At 37.2% G+C, this 25,174-nt stretch overlaps 1 protein-coding gene across 1 annotated transcript; it reads left to right on the forward strand.

Annotated features, from left to right (window-relative positions):
• Positions 1-42: 42 nt before the first annotated feature.
• ASB17 (ankyrin repeat and SOCS box containing 17) lies at positions 43-21,214 on the forward strand. Its single transcript, XM_068961008.1, has 3 exons — positions 43-443; positions 18,319-18,598; positions 21,008-21,214. Exons 1-3 carry the CDS (start codon positions 43-45, stop codon positions 21,212-21,214), a joined length of 888 nt encoding a protein of 295 aa, XP_068817109.1.
• Positions 21,215-25,174: the final 3,960 nt, after the last annotated feature.

A 25,174-nucleotide genomic window follows, 5' to 3' on the forward strand; every position in this document is an offset into this window, starting at 1 on the left:
ACTTGCTGTGATTTTATTTCTATATCATTGCCTTAAATAGCAATGAGTAAATCTTCTAAATTATGTTGTAAGACTTCTTGCCCACGAAGCAATATATTCTGTAGTCTCATTGACAAAGTTTTTAAAAGACCATCCTTGCAGTCTTTGCATCAGTGGGGATATCACTGCTATGAGCCCAGGGTTTATAGAACACTGGCGAAAATTCTGAGGTACATCGACTTGGAAGGATTTGACCTACTACTCTCAGATTATATTGCATTTGTGGAAAAATCAAGATGCCGTTCTGAACTAAATTTTAACCTTGAATTTACTGAAATATGTGTGAATACAATTCTGTACTGGGTTTTTGCCAGAAAAGGTAATCCTGACTTTGTGGATCTGCTTCTCAAGAAGACAAAAGACTATGTTCAAGACAGAAGTTTTAACCTGGCACTGATACGGAGGTAATAATCTCCTATGTTTTCAACATAAAAGGAGAAAATTTCTCTTTAAGAGATTATACTACTCCTTTTTTTCTAAAATGTATATGCATAGTGACTATATAAGGAATCCTGACTTGATTGTCCATTCATTTGTTCCTTCCTTCATTAGTTATTCAATAGAATTTTGCCTATATGTACATGATTATGTGTCAATAAATTACTAGTGGTTTGCCCTATAGAGCTTACATGTTAGTGCTCAAGATAATGCAACATTAGACAACCTAGATTTCTGTAACTAGTCAAAGACATTGCTTTTGTAATGTTGTGATCTCCTCTTTTTGAGAATACTGAAAATGTTTACCTATAATATCATTTATATAAACTGACTTCCAAAGTATAATTCAGAGTATAAACACATATTCACTTAGTAATATTTATTAAACATTATAATTCTCTTTTTATGTTAATATTATTGGCAAATTTGACATCAAATTCCCCAGAGTTGACTACAATGAAAGTCAAATACCTGATTCAATCTGCTATGGAATCACATTTACATATAATCCAAACATGGCAATCTAGCTAATGAATATTACTGAGGATCTTATCAGAATAAAATATCTAACATGACCTCATTGTAGTCTGTAATACAGATTTTAAAGTTACTTAGTTTGCACTAACTCTAATTTACTTTTTGGTTTGAATGTCTAATGAACAGAATAGATGTGCATATGTTCACTCATTCAACAAAATATTTATCACCTTACTATATATGAGGCACCGTACTTACCACAAGGATAGAACTATGTATGTAATGAAAAATAAGGCAGATAAGATCAGTTTAAGACTAAACCAATTTCAATTCTTCCTGAAGCAGTGTTGTTTTCTTGATGGTGTATTATGTGATCCTATGTGGTGTTAGAGAACCACTAGATTACTTTCCTTAATAACAACCAATAATAACCTAAGTACAAAACCTGAGAGCTGAATTCTGCAATATCAATAAATAAAACTCCCAAATAGCACTTTTTCATTGTTTTAAGGGCAATTATATATGTAACTGTAGCAGAGATCAGCAACTCCTAACAATGAGTATCACTAACTGGACTAAGTAATGCCTTTGTGCATCCCTGACAGGCCCATAGGAAAGAAAAATGAAATGAAACAGAGGAAGAGAGGATTAAGTTTTTACAAAGGTTAATGGGGGAGTGGAGGGGCAAGGGAAAACTGAAAAGAAAGAACAGAAAATGAAAAAGAAACACACAGTGGGACATAAGAGTGTGCCATTAACAACCGTTTTGATAAACTGTTTTAAGATTCATATATTTTGACTTAGATGCATCCTCAAGGTAAAACACCTTACAGACCAATTCTGTGTACCACAGCTTTTTGGGTCTTTCAGAATCACAGAACCTTAAATTCAAATGGAACCTAAGAATTCATTAACAAACCTCCCCCAGCCCCTCTTTCTGGACAACAACTCCCATAATGTATCCCTGGTTGCTGCTCATCTGGTCTCTGCTTGAACAACGCCAGTAGTAGTGAGTTAAGTATTTCCTGAGATAAACCATTCCTTTACCAGGGGCCATTCTCTGTCCTAGCCATCCACTTCCCTCTCAAAGATTTTACCCAGTCCCACGACTTTAAATATCATCATATGTCATTGACTCCTAAATCTTTATCTCCAGCCATGACCTCTCCTCTGAGCCCCAGACTCCTCTTATATTAGGCTGTTGGCTCAACATCTAAAATTTAACAGAAACAAAACAGAGTGTTGATCTAAGTTACCCTCTGCCTGCTAACTTGCTGCTTCTCTTGAATTCTCCACTAGATTAACAGCCTCTGTTGCTCAGGTCAGAAATCTAGGACTTATTCTTGTTTCTTCTCTTTCTTTCACATCACATCAGCAAATCTTTTTGACTTTATCTCTAAAACATATCCCAATTAGTTATACTTTTCATCTCCTCCATTCCTAACCGAGGTGAAGCCACCATTACTTCTTACCTAGATAACTCCAAAAGACTCCTACTAGAAATCTTCCAGCTTCCATTCTTCCTTCTTACAATCCATTCTTGAGGCAGCAGCCTGAGTGACCTTTTAAAAATGTAAAATAGGCCATACTTCTCATGTTTAAAATCATCCAAAGATTTCCCAGTACCAGTAGAAAAAAATTCAAAATCAATATCCATTTTTTAAAATTCCCATACAATCTATCCCCAAATCCAACCTCCCAAATCTATTCTTATGTCACTCTTCCTTGAACACTATATTCCAACCATGTATTGGTTGTCCACTATATACTCTTGATAAAAGTAAGCTCCAGGAGGAACTTCCCAGGTGGTCCAGTGGTTAAAACTCTGTGCTTCAAATGCAGGGGGTGTAAGTGTGATCCCTGGTTGAGGGACTAAGATTCCACATGTCATGTGGTGTAGCAAAAAAAAAAAAAGGCTCCATGAAAGGAGGAAGTTTAACTACTTCCTCAACAGTGAATCCTCAGTGCCTAGAACTATCTAGATACATAGCAAGTGGTTAATCAAGATTGTATTCGATGAAAAGTGAATTTTTATACTGTGTTTAGATTCTTCTTTCTCATAATGCACTGAATTCTGTCTCCATTTCTCCAACTCTGCCCCCAGAAATATAAAGGACAAAGTCTACTCACTCTGTCTCCTATATGAAAACCTCTCAAATATTTGAACATAGTTATTATGACCCCATAAAGAATATCTTAAGTTTCCTACTATCTGTTGTTTATTTCCATAACAGCATCACTCTTTGGTCACCTCCCCTTGTATACACTCCAGTTTGATAATGTCCCTAATACAATCATAAAGTGTATAAATAGGACCCTGGGGAAAAAAAAAGACAGAATTAGTGAGGGAAAGGAACTTAAAGGCTGTTCATTTTTGCTTATTTATTATAGCAAAAATAAATGCTACTGTATGACAGACTGTAAGTGGTTAAAGAGAAAAAATATCATTCAGTTAAAATAATAGCAAGTATTTAGCATTTTCTAAGTACTAGGCATTGTGTTATTTGTTGGGGACACAAAAACAAAGTAGATATATTTCCTAATTTTGGAGAGCTCACAGACTAGTAAGCAGGCCATGAAAAGAATAATTACACTATGAATTCAGAAACAGAAGTATGTACAGGTAGAAAGAATATAGGACATTGTTAACACTATTGGGGAGGAGCAGATATCTAGAAGGCTCTTTAGAAGTGATTGTCTTAAACTGATTTTTCAAAGATAAAAAGGAGTCTTCCCTGTCTTTCCATTGAAGAAACATAATCTAGGCAGAGAGAGGCTGACTAAAGCCAAGAGAGACACAAACACATTTTATCCATTGACTATAGGCAGCTCAGCAACTGCTAGAGAATGAGATGGAAATCAAGTAATAGTGAGAAATAAGGCCTAAAAGTGAAACTATGAAAGATTTTGTAGGCCATACTAAGAAATCTAAAATTTACACCATGGGTGATGCCCAGTCAGTGAAGATCAGAATTGTAGTATGAAAAGATTAACCAGCTCTCATCTGAAGACTGGACTGTGGCAAGAAAGGCTGCAGCTGGAGCTGACAGACCAGTTAGTAGTAGACTGCTCATCTGCATATTCAGAATTTCTATGTAGAAAAGGTTGAGGGACACATCTGAAATAAAAGAGGCAGGTGGTTAGAGGAGTTGCTTGAAACTGAATTTGCATAGCATGCTCAGTATGCTAACTAAGATTATTTGGGTATTTATAATAATTTGGGAGGAAACTAATTCTGCTCTACTACCACCACCCTCCACACACAGCCCCTAGCCACCTTTTGTTATCATAACTGTCCAGGTAAATTATAATGAGGACTTAAAACAATAGCAATGGGAAAAGAAGAGATATTACTAAACAGAATAACCAGAATTACAGTAGGTGACCAGAAGTAGAGAATGAAAGAGGAAGAAGAGTTAGACTTCAGATTTATAAATGTTGAGACTGGTTGATGATTATATTAGTTTTCTTTTGCTGCTATAACAAACTGCTACAAACTTAGCGGCTTAAAACAAGATAAATTTATTATTTTATATTTCTGATGTTCAAAAGTCCAAAATGAGGCTACAATGGCTCATATCACGATGTCACAGGACAGATTCCTTCTGGAGGGCTCTAGTTAGAGGCATTAGCTGCTTTTGCCAGCTTCTAAAGTCTGCTTACATTCCTTGATTCATTTGTATGGAACAATGAAAGACTATCAACAGCCAAAGCAACCTTGATAAAGAAGAAAAAAGCTAGAGGTATCATACGTCCTGATTTCAAACTATACTGCAAAGCTATAGTAATCAAAACTGTATAGCAATGGCATTAAAAAAAAAAAAACAGATAACATACATCAATGGAACAGAATTGAATGTCTAAAAATAAACCCATGCTTTTACTGTCAGTCAATCCTGTGGTCATGTATGGATGTGAGAGTTGGACTGTGAAGAAGGCTGAGTGCTGAAGAATTGATGCTTTTGAACTGTGGTGTTGGAGAAGACTCTTGAGAGTCCCTTGGACTGCAAGGAGATCCAACCAGTCCATTCTGAAGGAGATCAGCCCTGGGTGTTCTTTGGAAGGAATGATGCTAAAGCTGAAACTCCAGTACTTTGGCCACCTCATGTGAAGAGTTGACTCATTGGAAAAGAGTCTGATGCTGGGAGGGATTGGGGGCAGGAGGAGAAGGGGACGACCGAGGATGAGATGGCTGGATGGCATCACGGACTCGATAGACTTGAGTCTGAGTGAACTCTGAGAGTTTGTGATGGACAGGGAGGCCTGGCATGTTTCAATTCATGGGGTCGCAGAGAGTCGGACATGACTGTGGGACTGAACTGAACTGAACTGAACTGAATATACAACAAAGGAAGCAGGAATATACAATGGGGAAAAGACAGCCTCTTCAGTAAATGGTATTGGGAAAACAGGATAGCTACACACAAACTGACCAGATTGTTACACTATATACAAAAATAAACTCAAAATTTATTTAAAACTGAAATATGAGACCAGAAATCATAAAAATTCTAGAAGAAAACATCAGTTCAGTTTAGTTCAGTTGCTCAGTTGTGTCCAACTCTTTGCGACCTCATGAATCGCAGCACACCAGGCCTTCCTGTCCATCACCAACTCCCAGAGTTCACTCAGACCCACGTTCGTCGACTCAGTGATGCCATCCAGCCATCTCATCCTGGGTCGTCCCCTTCTCTTCCTGCCCCCATGCCTCCCAGCATCAGAGTCTTTTCCAATGAGTCAACTCTTCACATGAGGTGGCCAAAGTACTGGAGTTTCAGCTTTAGCATCATTCCTTCCAAAGAAATCCTGGGGCTGATCTCCTTCAGAATGGACTGGTTGGATCTCCTTGCAGTCCAAGGGACTCTCAAGAGTCTTCTCCAACACCACAGTTCAAAAGCATCAATTCTTCGGCACTCAGCCTTCTTCACAGTCCAACTCTCACATCCATACATGACCACAGGGAAAACCATAGCCTTGACTAAAGGAACCTTAGTTGGCAAAGTAATGTCTCTGCTTTTGAATATGCTATCTAGGTTGGTCATAACTTTTCTTCCAAGGAGTAAGCGTCTTTTAATTTCACGGCTGCAGTCACCATCTGCAGTGATTTTGGAGCCCCAAAAAATAAAGTCTGACACTGTTTCCACTGTTTCCTCATCTATTTCCCATGAAGTGATGGGACCAGATGCCATGATCTTCGTTTTCTGAATGTTGAGTTTTAAGCCAACTTCTTCACTTTCCATTTTCACTTTCATCAAGAGGCTCTTTAGTTCCTCTTCAGTTTCTGCCATAAGGGTGCTGTCATCTGCATATCTGAGGTGATTGATAATTTCTCTTGGCAATTTTGATTCCAGCTTGTGTTTCTTCCAGTCCAGGGTTTCTCATGATATACTCTGCATAAACGTTAAATAAGCAGGGTGACAATATACAGCCTTGACGTACTCCTTTTCCTATTTGGAACCAGTCTGTTGTTCCATGTCCAGTTCTAACTGCTGCTTCCTGACCTGCATACAGATTTCTCAAGAGGCAGGTCAGGTGGTCTGGTATTCCCATCTCTTGAAGAATTTCCCAGAGTTTATTGTGATCCACACAGTCAAAGGCTTTGGTATAGTCAATAAAGCAGAAAGAGATGTTATTCTGGAACTCTCTTGCTTTTTCCATGATCCAGTGGATGTTGGCAATTTCATCTCTGGTTCCTCTGACTTTTCTAAAACGAGCTTGAACATCTGGAAGTTCACAGTTCACGTATTGCTGAAGCCTGGCTTGGAGAGTTTTGAGCATTACTTTACTAGCGTGTGAGATGAGTGCAATTGTGTGGTAGTTTGAGCATTCTTTGGCATTGGCTTTCTTTGGGATTGAGATGAAAACTGACCTTTTTCAGTCCTGTGGCCACTGCTGAGTTTTCCAAATTTGCTGACATATTGAATGCAGCACTTTCACAGCATCATCTTTCACGATTTGAAATAGCTCCACTGGAATTCCGTCACCTCCCCTAGCTTTGTTCATAGTGATACTTTCTAAGGCCCACTTGACTTCATATTTCAGGATGGCTGGCTCTAGATGAGTGATCATACCATCGTGATTATCTGGGTCGTGAAGATCTTTTTTGTAAGGTTCTTCTGTGTATTGTTGCCACCTCTTCTTAATATCTCCTGCTTCTGTTAGGTCCAGGCCATTTCTGTCCTTTATTGAGCCCATCTTTGCATGAAATGTTCCCTTGGTATCTCTAATTTTCTTGAAGGGATTTCTAGTCTTTCCCATTCTGTTCTTTTCCTCTATTTCTTTGCATTGATTGCTGAAGAAGGCTTTTTTATCTCTTCTTGCTATTCTTTGGAGCTCTGTATTCAGATGCTTATATCTTTCCTTTTCTCCTTTGCTTTTCGCCTCTCTTCTTTTCACAGCTATTTGCAAGGCCTCCCCAGACAGCCATTTTGCTTTTTTGCATTTCTTTTACATGGGGATGGTCTTGATCCCTGTCTCCTGTACAATGTCACGAACCTCATTCCATACTTCATCAGGCACTCTATCTATCAGATCTAGACACATGAATCTATTTCTCACTTCCAATGTATAATCATAAGGGATTTGACTTAAGTCATACCTGAATGGTCTAGTGGTTTTCCCTACTTTCTTCAATTTAAGTCTGAATTTGGTAATAAGGAGTTCATGATCTGAGCCACAGTCAGCTCCTGGTCTTGTTTTTGTTGACTGTATAGAGCTTCTCCATCCTTGGCTGCAAAGAATATAATCAATCTGATTTTGATGTTGACCATCTGGTGATGTCCATGTGTAGAGTCTTTTCTTGTGTTGTTGGAAGAGGGTGTTTGCTATGACCAGGGCATTTTCTTGGCAAAACTCTATTAGTTTTTGCCCTGCTTCATTCTGCATTCCAGGGTCAAATTTGCCTGTTACTCCAGGTGTTTCTTGACTTCCTACTTTTGCATTCCAGTCCCCTATAATGAAAAGGACATCTTTTTGGGTGTTAGTTTTAAAAGGTCTTGTAGGTCTTCATAGAACCGTTCAACTTCAGCTTCTTCAGCATTACTAGTTGGGACACAGACTTGGATTACAGTGATATTGAATGGTTTATCTTGGAAATGAACAGAGATACATCAGTCTTAGCAATATTTTCTTAAATACATATCCTCAGGGAAAGGCAACAAAAGCAAAAATAAACAGATAGAACTACATCATAATAAAAAATCTTGTCAATAGCAAAGGAAAGCATCAACAAAATGAAAAGGCTACCTATTGAGTAAGGGGAGACATGTACTATATATCCAATCAAAGGTTAATATCTAAAACACGTAAAGAACTCAATATTATAAGAACAAAATTTTGAAAAAGGGCTGGAGACCCAATAGGTGTTTTTCAAAGGAAGACATACACATGGCTTATAGACATGAAAAGAGGCTCAACATCACTAGTATCAGTGTGTGTGCATGTGCACACACATATTCAGTCAGTTCACTTCAGTCACTGAGTCATATCTGGCTCTTTGTGACCCGATGAACCGCAGTACACCAGGCCTCCCTATCCATCATCAACTCCCGGAGTCCACCCAGACCCAAGTCCATTGAGTCAGTGATGCCATCCAACCATCTCATCCTCTGTCCTCCCACCCCCAATCTTTCCCAGCATCAGGGTCTTTTCAAATGAGTCAGCTCTTCGCATCAGGTGGCCAAGGTATTGGAGTTTCAGGTTCAACATCAGTCCTTCCAATTAACACTCAGGACAGATCAGCTTTAGGATGGACTAATTAGATCTCCTTGCAGTCCAAGGGACTCTCAAAAGTCTTCTCCAACACCGCAGTTCAAGCATCAATTCTTCAGCGCTCAGCTTTCTTCACAGTCCAACTCTCACATCCATACATGACTACTGGAAAAACCATGACATTGACTAGACGGACCTTTGTTGGCAAAGTAATGTCTCTGCTTTTCAATATGCTATCTAGGTTGGTCATAGCTTTCCTTCCAAGGAGTAAGTGTCTTTTAATTTCATGGCTGCAGTCACCATCTGCAGTGATTTTGGAGCCCCCCAAAATAAAGTCAGCTGCTGTTTCCACTGTTTCCCCATCTATTTGCCATGAAGTGATGGGACTGGATGCCATGATCTTAATTTTCTGATTGTTGAATTTTAAGTCAACTTTTTCACTCTCCTCTTTCACTTTCATCAAGAGGCTCTTTAGTTCTTCTTCACTTTCTGCCATAAGAGTGGGTCATCTGCATATATGAGGTTATTGATATTTCTCCTGGCAATCTTGATTCCAGCTTGTGCTTGATCCAGCCCAGCATGTCTCATGATGTACTCTGCATAAAAGTTAAATAAGCAGGGTGACAATATACAGCCTTGACGTACTCCTTCTCCTATTTGGAACCAGTCTGTTGTTCCATGTCCAGTTCTAACTGTTGCTTCCTGACCTGCATACAGATTTCTCAAGAGGCAGGTCAGGTGGTCTGGTATTCCCATCTCTTTCAGAATTTTCCACAGTTTATTGTGATCCACACAGTCAAAGGCTTTGGCATAGTCAATAAAGCAGAAATAGATGTTTTTCTGGAACTCTGTTACTTTTTCCATGATCCAGCAGATGTTGGTAATTTGATCTCTGGTTCCTCTGCCTTTTCTAAAACCATCTTGAACATCTGGAAGTCATGGTTCATGTATTGCTGAAGCCTGGCTTGGAGAAATTTGAGCATAACTTTACTAGCATGTGATATGAGTGCAATTGTGCGGTAGTTTGAGCATTCTTTGGCATTTCCAATGAAAATGCAAGAAGATAGAACGCTGAAACTTAAACTCCCCAGGTCGGTACGTTCCCAATATGCTACTGGAGATCAGTGGAGAAATAACTCCAGAAAGAATGAAGGGATAGAGCCAAAGCAAAAATAACACCCAGCTGTGGATGTGACTGGTGATAGAAGCAAGGTCTGATGCTGTAAAGAGCAATATTGCATAGGAACCTGGAATCTTAGGTCTATCAAACAAGGCAAATTGGAAGTGGTCAAACAGGAGATGGCAAGAGTGAACGTCCACATTCTAGGAATCAGAGAACTAAGATGGGTTGAAATGGGTGAATTTAACTCAGATGACCATTGTATCTACTACTGCGGGCAGGAATCCCTTACAAGAAATGGAGTACAGTTTCCCACAGGTTTTGGGTTGTTGTGTTTTCATTTTCATTTGTTTCTATGCATATTTTGATTTCTTTTTTTATTTCTTCTGTGATTTGTTGGTTATTCAGCAGTGTGTTGTTCAGCCTCCATATGTTGGAATTTTTAATAGTTTTTCTCCTGTAATTGAGATCTAATCTTACCGCATTGTGGTCAGAAGACATGCTTGGAATGATTTTAGTTTTTTTGAATTTATCAAGGCTAGATTTATGGCCTAGGATGTGATCTATCCTGGAGAAGGTTCCGTGTGCACTTGAGAAAAAGGTGAAATTCATTGTTTTGGGGTGAAATGTTCTATAGATATCAATTAGGTCTAACTGGTCCATTGTATCATTTAAAGTTTGTGTTTCCTTGTTAATTTTCTGTTTAGTTGATCTATCCATAGGTTTGAGTGAGGTATTAAAGTCTCCCACTATTATTGTGTTATTGTTAATTTCCCTTTTCATATTTGTTAGCATTAGCCTACATATTGTGGTGCTCCTATGTTGGGTAATTGTTATACCTTCTTCTTGGGTTGATCCTTTGATCATTATGTAGTGTCCTTCTTTGTCTCTTTTCACAGCCTTTGTTTTAAAGTCTATTTTATCTGATATGAGTATTGCTACTCCTGCTTTCTTTTGGTCTCTATTTGCATGGAGTATCTTTTTCAAGCCCTTCACTTTCAGTCTGTATGTGTCCCCTGTTTTGAGGTGGATCTCTTGTAGACAACATATATAGGGGTCTTGTTTTTGTATCCATTCAGCCAGTCTTTGTTTTTGGTTGGGGCATTCAACCCATTTATGTTTAAGGGAATTATTGATAAGTATGATCCCATTGCCATTTACTTTACTGTTTCAGGTTCAAGTTTATACACTCTTTTTGTGTTTCCTGTCTAGAGAAGATCCTTTAGCATTTGTTGGAGAGCTGGTTTGGTGGTGCTGAATTCTCTCAGCTTTTGCTTGTCTGTAAAGTTTTTTATTTCTCCTTCATATTTGAATGAGATCCTTGCTGGGTACAGTAATCTGGGCTGTAATTTTCTTTCATCACTTTAAGTATGTCTTGCCATTCCCTCGTGGCCTGAAGAGTTTCTATTGAAAGATCATCTGTTATCCCTATGGGAATCCCCTTGTTGTGTTATTTGTTGTTTTTCCCTTACTGCTTTTAATATTTGTTCTTTGTGTTTGATCTTTGTTAATTTGATTAATATGTGTCTTGGGGTGTTTCACCTTGGGTTTATCCTGTTTGGGACTCTCTGGGTTTCTGGACTTGGGTGATTATTTCCTTCCCCATTTTAGGGAAGTTTTCAACTATTATCTCCTCAAGTATTTTCTCATGGTCTTTATTTTTGTCTTCTTCTTCTTGGACTCCTGTGATTCGAATGTTGGGGTGTTTAACATTGTCCTGGAGGTCTCTGAGTTTGTCCTTATTTCTTGTAATTCATTTTCCTTTTTTCCTCTCTCATTCATTTATTTCTACCATTCTATCTTCTACTTCACTGATCCTATCTTCTGCCTCCATTATTGTACTATTTGTTCCCTCCAGAGTGTTTTTTATCTCATTTATTGAAAAAGGAACCCTCACACTGTTGGTCGGAATGCAAACTAGTACAGCCACTATGGAGAACAGTGTGGAGATTCCTTAAAAAAATGGAAATAGAACTGCCTTATGACCCAGTAATCCCACTGCTGGGCATACACACCAAGGAAACCAGAATTGAAAGAGACACGTGTACCTCAATGTTCATCACAGCACTGTTTAATAGCCAGGACATGGAATCAACCTAGATGTCTGTCAGCAGATGAATGGATAAGAAAGCTGTGGTACATATACACAATGGATTATTACTCAGCCATTAAAAAGAATACATTTGAATCAGTTCTAATGAGGTGGATGAAACTGGAGCCTACTATACAGAGTGAAGTAAGCCAGAAAGAAAAACACCAATACAGTATACTAATGCATATATATATGGAATTTAGAAAGATGGTAACGATAACCCTATATGTGAGAAAGCAAAAGAGACACATGTATAGAACAGTCTTTTGGACTCTGTGGGAGAGGGAGAGGGTGGGATGATTTAGGAGAATGGCACTGAAACATGTATAATTTCAAATATGAAACGAATCACCAGTCCAGGTTCAATGCATGATACAGGATGCTTCGGCTGGTGCACTGGGATGACCCAGAGAGATGGTATGGGGGAGGGAGGTGGGGGGAGGGGTTCAGGATGGGGAACACATGTACACCCATGGCGGATTCATGTTGATGTATGGCAAAACCAAGACAATAATGTAAGGCAATTAGCCTCCAATTAAAATAAATAAATTTATTTTAAAAAAAGAAATGGAGTAACCATCATGGTCAACAAAAGAGTCCAAAATGCAGTTCTTGGGTGCAATTCAAAAACGACAGAATGATTTCTGTTCATTTCCAAGGCAAACCATTCAACATCACGGTAATCCAAGTCTATGCCCCGACCAGTAACACTGAAGAGGCTGAAGTTGAATGGCTCTATGAAGACCTACAAGACCTTTTAGAATTAACACCCAAAAAAGATATCCTTTTCATTATAGGGGACTGGAATGCAAAAGTAGGAACTCAAGAAACACCTGGATTAACAGTAAATTTGCCCTTGGAATTCTGAATGAAGCAGGGCAAATAATAGAGTTTTGCCAAGAGAACGCACTGATCATAGTACACATATTAGAGAAATGCAAATTAAAACCATAATGAGATCACTTCCCACTTGTCAGAATGTTTGTTATCAAAAAGACAACAAATAAGTGTTAATGAAAAGAAAAGGGAAACTTTGTGCACTGTGGCTGAAAATGTAGACTGTGCAGTCACTGTGGAAACAGTATGTAGGTTCCTCAAAAAATTAAAAATAGAGTTACCATAGGACTCAGCAAGTTCACTTCTGGGTATTTATGTGAAGAAAATGAAAACACGAATTCAAAAAGATATATGCATGTCTATGTTCATTGCAGCATTATTTACAGGACCCAAGATATGGAAGTAACCTAAGTAACCATAGTAGATAAAGAAGTCATGTCTGTGTGTATACACATAAATACAAAGGATTATTACTCATCCATAAAAAAAGAATAAGATCTTCTTATTTGTGATAACATCAACAGATTTAGAAGACATTCAGTTCAGTTCAGTTCAGTTCAGTCTCTCTGTCGTGTCCAACTCTTTGCAACCCCATGTATTGCAGCACGCCAGGCCTCCCTGTCCATCACCAAATCCCGGAGTTCACTCAGACTCATGTCCATTGAGTCAGTGATGCCATCCAGCCATCTCATCCTCTGTCATCCCCTTCTCCTCCTGCCCCCAGTCCCTCCCAGCATCAAAGTCTTTTCCAATGAGTTAACTCTTCGCATGAGGTGGCCAAAGTATTGGAGTTTCAGCTTCAGCATCATTCCTTCCAAAGAATGCCCAGGGCTGATCTCCTTCAGAATGGACTGGTTGGATCTCCTTGCAGTCCAAGGGACTCTCAGGAGTCTTCTCCAACACCACAGTTCAAAAGCATCAATTCTTCAGCACTCAGCTTTCTTCACTGTCCAACTCTCACATCCATACATGACCACTGGAAAAGTCATAGCCTTGACTAGACAGACATTACACTAAGTGAAATAATTTAAATAGAGAAAAATAAATACTATATTATTTCACTTACACATAGAATCTAAAAAACAAAACAAATGAACAACAACAGAAAAAGGAAACAGACTCACAGATACAAACTATTGGTTTTAGGGCAGCAGGGTTAGGAGTTGGAAGAAATAGGTAAAGGAGATTAAGAGGTACCAACTTCGTTATAAAATAAGTAATGGGGATGTAATTTGCAGCATCGGGGATATAGTCAATAATATCATAATAACTTTGCATGGTAACAGATGATGAATTGTAGTGGTCAGTTCATAATGTATTTAATATTTGATATTAAATATCAAATTATTATGTTGTATACCTGAAAACATATTAACCACACTTCAATTAAAAATAAAATAAAATTGACAAATGACCTCACTGTACCTTCTCAGCATTTCCATACTTATCCTGCCTTACTTTTTCTTTTTCCCCACAATATTTATCAGAACCTCTACATACTATAAAATTATCTTGTCTGCTATGATCATTCTGCATTGTTTGTTTCCCCTCACTGCTGTATTAGCAAGAAAGGAGGTATCTTTGTTTTGTTCACTCATATATCCCAAGTACCCAAAAGAGAGCCTGGCATACAGTATGCAATCAATAAGTATTTGTTGAATAAATGAATAACAGAGACATTACTTTGCCGACTAAGGTCCGTCTAGTCAAGGCTATGGTTTTTCCTGTAGTCATGTATGGATATGAGAGTTGGACAGTGAAGAAGGCTGAGCGCTGAAGAATTGATGCTTTTGAACTGTGGTGTTAGAGAAGACTCTTGAGAGTCCCTTGGACTGCAAGGAGATCCAACCAGTCCATTCTGAAGGAGATCAATCCTGGGATTTCTTTGGAAGGAATGATGCTAAAGCTGAAACTCCAGTACTTTGGCCACCTTATGTGAAGAGTTGACTCATTGGAAAAGACTTTGATGCTGGGAGGGACTGGGGGCAGGAGGAGAAGGGGACGACTACTTTGGCCACCTTATGTGAAGAGTTGACTCATTGGAAAAGACTTTGATGCTGGGAGGGACTGGGGGCAGGAGGAGAAGGGGACGACAGAGAATGAGATGGCTGGATGGCATCGCTGACTCGATGGATGTGAGTCTGAGTGAACTCCCGGAGTTGGTGATGGACAGGGGGGCCTGGCGTGCTGCGATTCATGGGGTCGCAAAGAGTCAGACACGAATGAGTGACTGAACTGAACTGAACTGAATTCATGTTACTGTCATAGATGAAATTGCCTGAGAATAGTTAGTCAGATGAAAATAGTCAAAAGGCCACATTTACTTTACTCAGATGTTAAGGGCAGAGAAAGAGGGATCAGTGAAAGAGGGTTGAGAATGAATAGTCAAAGAGGTAGCTGCATCTTAAAGAGAATGGTCCCACTGAGCCATGGGAAAATATCTCAAGAAAGTCAACTGTGTCAAATATCAGAGATAAAATTATTGTGAAGAAACATATATTGAATTGGCAGTCAGACCAAAAGAGAAATACTAGGAAACATTTTAAAAATAACTATTATAGCTGCAAAACAGAATCATTCTCTGTATATCTCTATGGAAATATTATATCCCATTTTGTAACTGTGTATACGACAGGTTTTCAGATACAGAGGGTTCAGTTCATTAAGCTCACATTTAAAAACTGATTCTTGACTTGCTTGCCTCCCTTCATCCATATAAGCACTGTTATAATTAACTGTCAGTACAGATTAAGCAAATTTTGGTTTACAATAACATGGTCTTTAAACGTGAGGATTAATCATATGCCATTTGGGTACAGACTAGACATTCAAATCTCATTTTAAACCTATTTGAGTTTTAGTTATGTTTCAACATTTTTGGTCCAAAGTATCTTCTACAGGTAATCTTAATCTTAATATCTTAAAATCAGCTAATATCTCTAAATCTTAAAAAGGTCCACTTATGATATTTTTTGCTCCCTAAGTCCTCTAAATCCCAATACTTATAAGACTTTTAAGTCAAATATCTTAAGAGTTAGCAAGATGAATAAATGAGATTGTTCTTGAAAATTCTCAGTGATTACACTTCACCAAAAATCTTATTAGGTCCAAAGCTATAGAAGAAATTAATATTTTAATAATATTAAAATTAAATATTTTAACTTTAATTAATTAAAAAATAATAATATTTCTCAGGATAATAGTAAAACAAAAATCACTTAACATATACTTGAGTATCTCCTATGGGCCAATCATTGTTCTATGCATTTAGGGATATAATAGTATACTAAACAGACAAAAAGCATTGCCCCATAGAACTTAAAATTTTATAGTTTATCTTGCCCACTCATTTATTTTGAAGATAAGAAAATGAAAGATTAGAGACATTAAGCAAGTTGTCTAAAATGATAAGGGCTAAATGGAGCTATGTACAAAGAGCCATAAGGAGTAAGACAAAATCAGGCAATCAAAGAACACTTTGCAAAAGTTTATTTGATAGAGTCTTATACAATCAGCAAGACTTGCCCCAGAATTGAAAGTGGAAGGGAAGAACACACACAAATCCAAGAAACATAGAAAAGTTGAAGGCAGCTGTGATTTGGGAAAGTGAATACCAATAATCAGGAGAAAGAATACAGAGGTAGTCTAAAAATTGAATTTTGCATATGTGTTAGAAGTATTTGTGAAAAAGAGGAAATATTCAGGACAATATTGATCTGGAGATGACTCTAGGAGAGAGTTAATATATACTTTATATAGAATTAAATGTGTATATATAGTATCACTGGCAGAGTGTTAACAAAATCTTACTTCTTAATTTCTAAAATGCTATTCTGCACTGCACATTTTTTTTTTTTTTTAAATCATAAAACTTGGCGTTTCAGAGTTCAGTGAAGCTTTGGAGATAGACTTTTGGTCTAGTAATTTTCATGCTGTACTTTTTGGAGTTCCTGACAAGAACCACAGGGGAGGTCTCTAGGACCCCAAATACACATCAACAAGATAATTTATCTAATATAGAACATATATTTTAGATAGCAAATTCTTGCATAACAACACTCCAATGTTGGTTTGTATCTGTAAATGAAACATTCTTTCCAATCTTTATTGCCAAACATCCACTAATCATTCAAGTCTTACCTCCAGGATAACCTACAGGCAATGAGTATTCTAGGTAGAATTGAGTGCCTCTCCTCAATGCTTTTACAGTATCTTAAGCATATTTCTATCATAGCAATTATCATCTTGCATTGAAGTTTTTAAAATTAGTTGCTATTTCCCTTACTAGACCATAATAAGCATCTTTCATCTCTGCAAATCTAGTACTTAGTACACTCTGGACAAGTCGTTAAATAAATTAGCTAATGAATGCCTGAGCAAATGAACACATAAATAAATGCATGAGGAAAGGGAGACTCAACGAGGCTGACTTACCCAATGTCACACATCTTATTAGGAGAACCGAAACCTAGAAACTAGAACTTTTAAATCTCTACTGTTTTGGGCATTATATCATGTCACCTCTCATTTTAATTATTTGAAATCCTAAATTTCTTTTTGAATAATGCTCTCCTTGATAGGCATAATTGTCTAAAACTAATATTTATAGTTTGTATGTGGTTTTGGACTATATCAGTATTTTATTAGACCAATCAAGAGAATTCTAGAGACAGGACTATGAGTAAAATTTCCCTTTCTTTGGTCCTAAAATCCATGTTTACTTGGCCAAATCAAGGCTTCATAATTAATTAAAACAATCCCCTATGGTTGATTCTACCATGTCCTATTTACATATCTTGACCAATTTAATAGCAAACATAAATGTCCATGAACTGAAACAACTGCAAGAACTACATACAATTAAAAAAAATAAAATTTTCATTTCTGTCATAATAGAGCATAAATTTTCAAGTTCAGCCACCATATAGTACTCCAGGAAAAGCAAGATTTCAGAGAACTCTCAAAACTCTACTGAAGATGGAAAATTAAATTCTGTCCTTGAGAGACCTGATATGGTCCTCATCATAATTTACATTTCTTCAACCTGAAAATATCAATTCTAATTTTATTACAGTGAAAAATAGAATTAAGGTAGTTACACTGTTTCTTTTTTCAGTCTAATTTTCAAACTCAATTCAATCCCAAGCCTGATATATGATTAAGAACAACAAAAATAAAAAGATATCAAAGGGTCACATAATTCTGTTCTATTAAAAAGTGAAGTACAAAAGTCTGTCCTTCTATTCCATTTTAGATTTTCTAGAGCTATATCAATTTCATAATGCAACTTCTAATCACTATGGATTTCTCAAATGAGAAACAGAATTGCTATCACTAAAGTTAAATATTTTCCATACAATATAAATCTTTTTGTTTGTTTTTACACGTGTAAAAGGGGTTTAAGTATATAGTAGGAGCTTTCTTATTTTTTAATCTTCAAGTTGGCCTAGATTCAGAGTGGAAAACTCTTTTTAAGACAAATTATATATAAAGGTAAAGTTATATTAAAGTTATTTAAGATAATATTATGATTTTAAGACAAACAGTTTACCACATTTCTTAATTCTACATTCAATGAGGTCTTGTTTGTTTGTCTGGTTCACAGAACTTTCACTCCAGTATACTGTCCAAGCCCATTAAGTGGCATCACACCTCTACTTTACGTAGCTCAGACGAGACAATCCAATATCTTAAAAATACTCCTGCAATATGGAATCTTAGAAAGAGAGAATAACCCTGTCAACATTGTGTTAACAATATTGCTCTACCCTTCAAGAGTGAGAATAATGGTTGATCATGAATTGGTAGACATCGAGGAAGATGCTAAAACATGTTTAGTGCTCTGTTCCAGAGTGCTTTCCACCATTTCAATCAGGGAAATAGAGGTAAGCAAATATTTTACTTTGTACTTTGACTCAATTATTGATCAAGTTTAAGACAGAACTGTGAGGCAAGAATAAAGTCAATTTTAAACCTATGGATCCAGTGAAAATTAATCACTGAGTATATGCTTATAAATTAAAAACAAGTAGAATTCCAATTTTCTTGAACATTAACTCTTTTAGTTCATAATTTTATATCTTCTAAATATGAAATAATTTTTAAAAGTTAAATCTATAGTTTATTTTAGCATTTATTAAGTTGATGTATGTTATTATTATACCCTAATTACATGATAACCTGTTTATTAGGATTTCTATATCTATTAAAATCACAACAAATTTAATTTTTAACAGACTTCTTTTCCTATAGAATATTTTAAAATAAAAGTTGCATTTCTCCCCACATAAAATCACAAAACATAAAATCATAAAACATATTTTGCTTTTCAAAATTCCTGAACGGTTTTAAGCATGAAAATATAAAGGCTTTAAATATTTGTTCAGTTGAAAATATCTATCCCTTAGAAATAAGAAGAGTTTCTCCTTGATAAGGTTTAGGGAAAAAAAAACAACAAACCAACCATGCAACAGGCATGTTCACCCTGTCAAAATGAACTGCAAGTTTCAGCATCAAACTGTATCATGTTTATTAGTGTCAAAAAATAAGTCTGCTTAAGATAAAGAAGGTAGCCCTATAAATTTAAACCAGTCACATTACTAAAGAATTTAGCAATTCCCCTTGTCTTTAAAGGTGTAACTTCAGAAATAAACTCCTAAGAAATATAATTCTGTTGCATCTTTAATTTTCTTAAGCCTCAACTATGTATATCAATCAGACACCCCTGGGCCAATTGGAAGGAGGGCAAATTGGTCAAATTGTAGCTCAGTTGGTAAAGAATCTGCCTGCAATGCAGGAGATGGGGTTAGATCCCTGGGTTGGGAAGATCCCCTGGAGAACGAGATTCTTCTTCTCCAGTATTCTTGCCTGGAGAATTCCCATGGACAAAGGAGCCTAGAAGGCTACAGTCCATGGGGTCAAAAGAGTCAGACACCACTTAGTGACTAAACCACCACCACCATTTTGGCAACCGGTTTTAGGAATTTGCTTGTCCTTGTCCAGTGTTAGTTTTGTACCATTATTATAGGACATATTGATTCTCAGGCATCTCTGTGAATGCTATTCCTGAAGTACACTCAAAATAGAACAGTATCAGTAGTAGGATAGAGTGAGTTGATCAAAATCTTGGCCTGAATGGCATAGTTAAAGCTGGATTCCAGTCAACTGCAGTTTAATAAGTGAAGTAGCATTGAGCAAGAAGGTGAAAGATGGCATAAAAACCAGCTTAAAGAACACTTCAAATAACCTGCTTTGCATTACCATACTTCCCAGTTTTATTGTAAATATACATATACATATCTTTACTTCTAGACTACAGTTCTGTGAGCCCAGAGACTATGTCTGTTTTGTGTAGCCTAGCAATTATCCTAAGCACCAAGCTCACTGCTAGATATACACAAAATATTCTTTAAAAATTATTTATTAATGAAAAATTATATATCATTTAAGTATCATACAATCTGTAAAGAAGTAATACAGTAGATGTCTTTTACTTCTGAATCAGGCTAATAACATTTGTCTACTAGAACTAAATATTTAAAAGGTTACCTTAACTAAACCTTAAAAAGTCATCTTCATGGGGATGGACCTCTTGTCAGATCTTCTCGTGATTCAGCAGTATGAAATTTTACACTACAATGATTGGCATTACCTGGCAGGTTAATGTTGTCTGTGTGTATGTGCTTAGTTGCTTCAGTCATGTCTAACTCTTTGTGACTCTATGGACCATAGCCTCTAAAGGTTCCTCTGTCCATGGGGATTCTCCAGACAAGAATACTGGAGTCCCCTCCTCCAGGGGATCTTCCCAACCCAGGGACCGAGCCTGCATCTTCTTATATCTACTGCATTGGCTAGAGCCTCCTGGGACCCCAAATCAACTAAATCAGAAATTCAGGAATAGAACCTCAGCACTGATAGTTTCTAAAGTCTCCTAGATAATTTCAGTTTATGGTCAAATTGACAACACCCTAAAGGAGAAGCTAATAAACCATAAGTATATGATCTGTCTAAAATTAAAAACACAGAGTCACTGTTGTAAGAAATAATGTTTTGTGTCCTTAGACATAAAAGACATTAAACTTTATATGTGATTTTGTGAATAAAGTGGGTATAAAAATTCTTGACTCAGGCAAAAATGTTTTGGGGAAAAAAAGCATTATAGTGGTTAATAAACTTAAGATACAAGTTTATCTTAAGTGAATACAAGTGAATTTAAATTAAAAATTAAAATGTTTATAATTTGAACAAATCCAGTGATTAATATTACAAATTTAAAATATTTCTCTTTTCTTTAGATGCAGCTAAGTTTAGGAAGACGTCCAATTATTTCAAATTGGCTGGACTGCATTCCTTCAACAAGATACAAAGATCCATGTGAACTATTACATCTTTGCAGAATAACCATCAGGGCTCAACTACTAACCAACAATATGCTCCCAAATGGAATATTTTCACTTCTAATTCCTGTTCGTCTACAGAACTATCTGAATTTAGAAAGCTAATGAACATCTTTTTGGCGTTCTTTAAGGATGCTCACTGTTGTATGGTTTAGAAGTTAATAAACTATTAACTTCACACAAATTTTTACTGCACTGAACATTCCATTAGAAAATATATTTTTCACGTCACATACTAAATGAATCACTTTTAAATCAGTATATGGCTGTACCCATTACTTATCTATATAGTGGAACAAATTATATGCATTTTTATAACATTTTAGTTTTACCCTTTTATTCCATTTTTAAAAGTTATTTTGGCCTTGGAGCATTCTTATTACTTGTGGAAAATCTGGTTGTATTACTATCTAAGCTCTGAAGCTTTTACTATCAGTTTGTCCTAGGTTACTGTTGTTAAGTCGCTTCAGTCGTGTCCAACTCTATGTGACCCCATAGACGACAGCCCACTAGGCTCCCCTGTCCCTGGGATTCTCCAGGCAAGAACACTGGAGTGGGGTGCCATTTCCTTCTCCAGTGCATGAAAGTGAAAAGTGAAAGTGAAGTCGCTCAGTTGTGTCTGACTCTTAGCGACTTCATGAACTGCAGCCCACCAGGCTCCTCCGTCCATGGGATTTTCCAGGCAAGAGTACTAGGTTAGGTAAATATTATTTTATATTTTGCATTCATAATAATGAACATTTATTGAGTTACTTTGCAAATAAAACACAGTGCCTGGTAGTAGAGAATAATTAATTAAATTAATAGGTGATCCCTTCCTTGAAAGAATTTATAATTCTGTAGCAGCCAAGGTCACAAAAAATACAAGGCAAAGAATTAGTCAACTAAAGTGCTGGGAGTAGGATGATAGAAATGTATTACGTCTGGAAATAATTGGCTTTAAATTACAGCAGGGAGCTTGAGTATTTTGGTATATGATACCTCTGAATACTAGACTAGCAGTAGTTTTTTAGTGAGATATAGTTGCATATAACATTAAATAGTTTCAGGTATAAACACAATGATCCAATAAATTTACATACTGTGAAATAATCACCATAATAAGTCCAGTTAACGTCCATCATCACACATTACAATTTTTCTTGTGATGAGAACTCAAAACCTACTCTCTTAGCATCTCTGAAATATACAATACAATATTAACTATAGCCACCAAGCTGCACATTACATCCTCAGGACATATTTATAACTCAAAGTTTGCACTTTTCGACCACGTTCACCCATTTTGTCCACCTCCAAGTTATATGTATTTTAATACAAATAAAGAAACCATTTTGACCCAATATCACATTAGTTAAATCTTCATACTCTTTGGTAAGAAAGGAACTTGTTATCTTAAAAAAACAACAGTGTATTCTACAACAGTTTTTTAGTTCTGTGCTTCTTTAATATCTAGAGTATTAGACCCCTCTTTATATAACTAGAGAGAAGTCAACTGTTGGAAGATGAGAACTGGGAGAAAATTCTCCATGGGTCTCTCATGTTATGAGTGGAGGAACTGATTGCCTTACTCTTGACTATCTTTTTAAGGATGCTTGTATAGTGAGCAGCCTTAGAAAATAGAGATAGTGATTCCCTCTGCGCAGAGGGCAGGTTTGCAGTGTCTAATGTAATAAAGGCAATGTTTTCCTCTGGGGAAATAAATGGTCAAGCAGGTGTGCTTACAACTCATTTTAAAGGACTGGAGTTTTGAAAGCTTGGGGTTCTTCAGCTATAACACCAATCTACTGTGTGCATATCTACCCAGACAATTACACATCTGACGATGGGAGTATGTGGAACCAAAACAAAGAAGAAGCTCATGCTTCATGCTTCGCCACTAGTAACAAAGTCCTTTGGCCCAGTCTTTTGTCTTCTGACAGCAAACATGATACTATGGGAAACTAAACTGCTAGTCTGCATGTAAGTTGAAAATCTTAGGTGCTTCACAGTCCTTGGCAGTGAGAATTTGTTCCTCATCTAATCACTGCATTTAGATCATTTCAGTAGATACTGACAGACAGTATCCATTCTCACTGTCTCTCTGCAATCTGGGCACTATCAAAATGTTGACAGTTCATAAGAAAAGGGTATTATTTCAGTTTTATAGTAAGATAAAACAATTGTTTAAATTTCTTAAGAACAAAATAGAAATAGCAAAGTAACAATACAATGAGATCACTCGCTTTTCCTCTCCTTTTACTTCTATTCCTTTAAGTGCGTCACAGGGTTGAATTATAGAAATGCTTATTTATTATGCATAAACACATGGACTACCAGATGTTCAAGCTGGTTTTAGAAAAGGCAGAGGAACCAGAGATCAAATTGCCAACATTGGCTGGATCATCGAAAAAGCAAGACAGTTCCAGAAAAACATCTATTTCTGCTTTATTGACTATGCCAAAGCCTTTGACTGCATGGATCACAATAAACTATGGGAAATTCTTCAAGAGATGAGAATACCGGCCCCCCTGACCTGCCTCTTGAGAAACCTGTATGCAGGTCAGGAAGCAATAGAACTGGAAATGAAACAACAGACTGGTTCCAAATAGGAAAACTCTATTAGCCTTTGCCCTGCTTCTTTCCATACTTGAAGGCCAAATTTGCCTGTTACTCCAGGTGTTCCTTGACTTCCTACTTTTGCATTCCAGTCCCATATAATGAAAAGGACATCTTTTTTGGATGCTAGTTCTAAAAGGTCTTGTAGGTCTTCACAAAACAGTTCAACTTCAGCTTCTTCAGCATTACTGGTTGGGGCACAGGCTTGGATTACTGTGATATTGAATGGTTTCCCTTGGAAATGAACAGAGATCATTCTATCGTGTTTGAGATTGCATCCAAGTACTGCATTTCGGACTCTTTTGTTTACCATGATGGCTACTCCATTTCTTCTAAGAGATTCTTGCCCACAGTAGTAGATATAATGGTCATCTGAATTAAATTCACCCACCCATTCCAGTCCATTTTAGTTCGCTGATTCCTAGAGTGTTGACGTTCACTCTTGCCATCTCCTGTTTGACCACTTCCAACTTGCCTTGATTCATGGACCTAACATTTCAGGTTCCTATGCAATATTGCTCTTTACTGCATCGGACCTTGCTTCTATCACCAGTCACATCCACAACTGGGTATTGTTTTTGCTCTGGCTCCATCCCTTCATTCTTTCTGGAGTTATTTCTCCACTGATCTCCAGTAGCATATTGGGCACCTACCGACCTGGGGAGTTCCTCTTTCAGTATCCTATTATTTTGCCTTTTCATACTGTTCATGGGGTTCTTAAGACAAGAATACTGAAGTGGTTTGCCATTCCCTTCTCCAGTGGACCACATTCTGTGAGACCTCCCCACCATGACCTGCCCGTCTTGGGTGGCCCCACACGGCATGGCTTAGTTTCATTGAGTTAGACAAGGCTGTGGTCCATGTGATCAGATTGGCTAGTTTTCTGTGATTATGGTTTCAGTGTGTCTGCCTTCTGATGCTCTCTCACAACACCTACTACTCTCTTACTTAGGTTTCTCTTACCTTGGATGTGGGGTATCTCTTCACGGCTGGTGATGGATAGGGAGGCCTGGTGTGCTGTGATTCATGGGGTCACAAAGAGTTGGACACGACTAGGCAACTGAACTGAACTGAAATAGGAAAAGGAGTACGTCAAGGTTGTATATTGTCACCCTGCTTATTTAACTTATATGCAGAGTACATTATGAGAAAACGTGGGCTGGATGAAGCACAAGCTGGAATCAAGATTGCCAGGAGAAATATCAATCACCTCAGATATGCAGATGACAACACCCTTATGGCAGAAAGTGAAGAAGAACTAAAGAGCATCTTGATAAAAGTGAAAGAGGAGAGTGAAAAAAGTTGGCTTAAAGCTCAACATTCAGAAAACGAAAATCATGGCAACCGGTCTCATCACTTCATGGCAAATACATGGGGAAACAGTGGAAACAGTGGCTGACTTTATTTTGGGGGGCTCCAAAATCACTGCAGATGGTGATTGCAGCCATGAAATTAAAAGACACTTAC

The sequence above is a fragment of the Capricornis sumatraensis genome, chromosome 2 (assembly GCF_032405125.1).
Source record: "Capricornis sumatraensis isolate serow.1 chromosome 2, serow.2, whole genome shotgun sequence".
Lineage (NCBI taxonomy): Eukaryota > Metazoa > Chordata > Mammalia > Artiodactyla > Bovidae > Capricornis > Capricornis sumatraensis.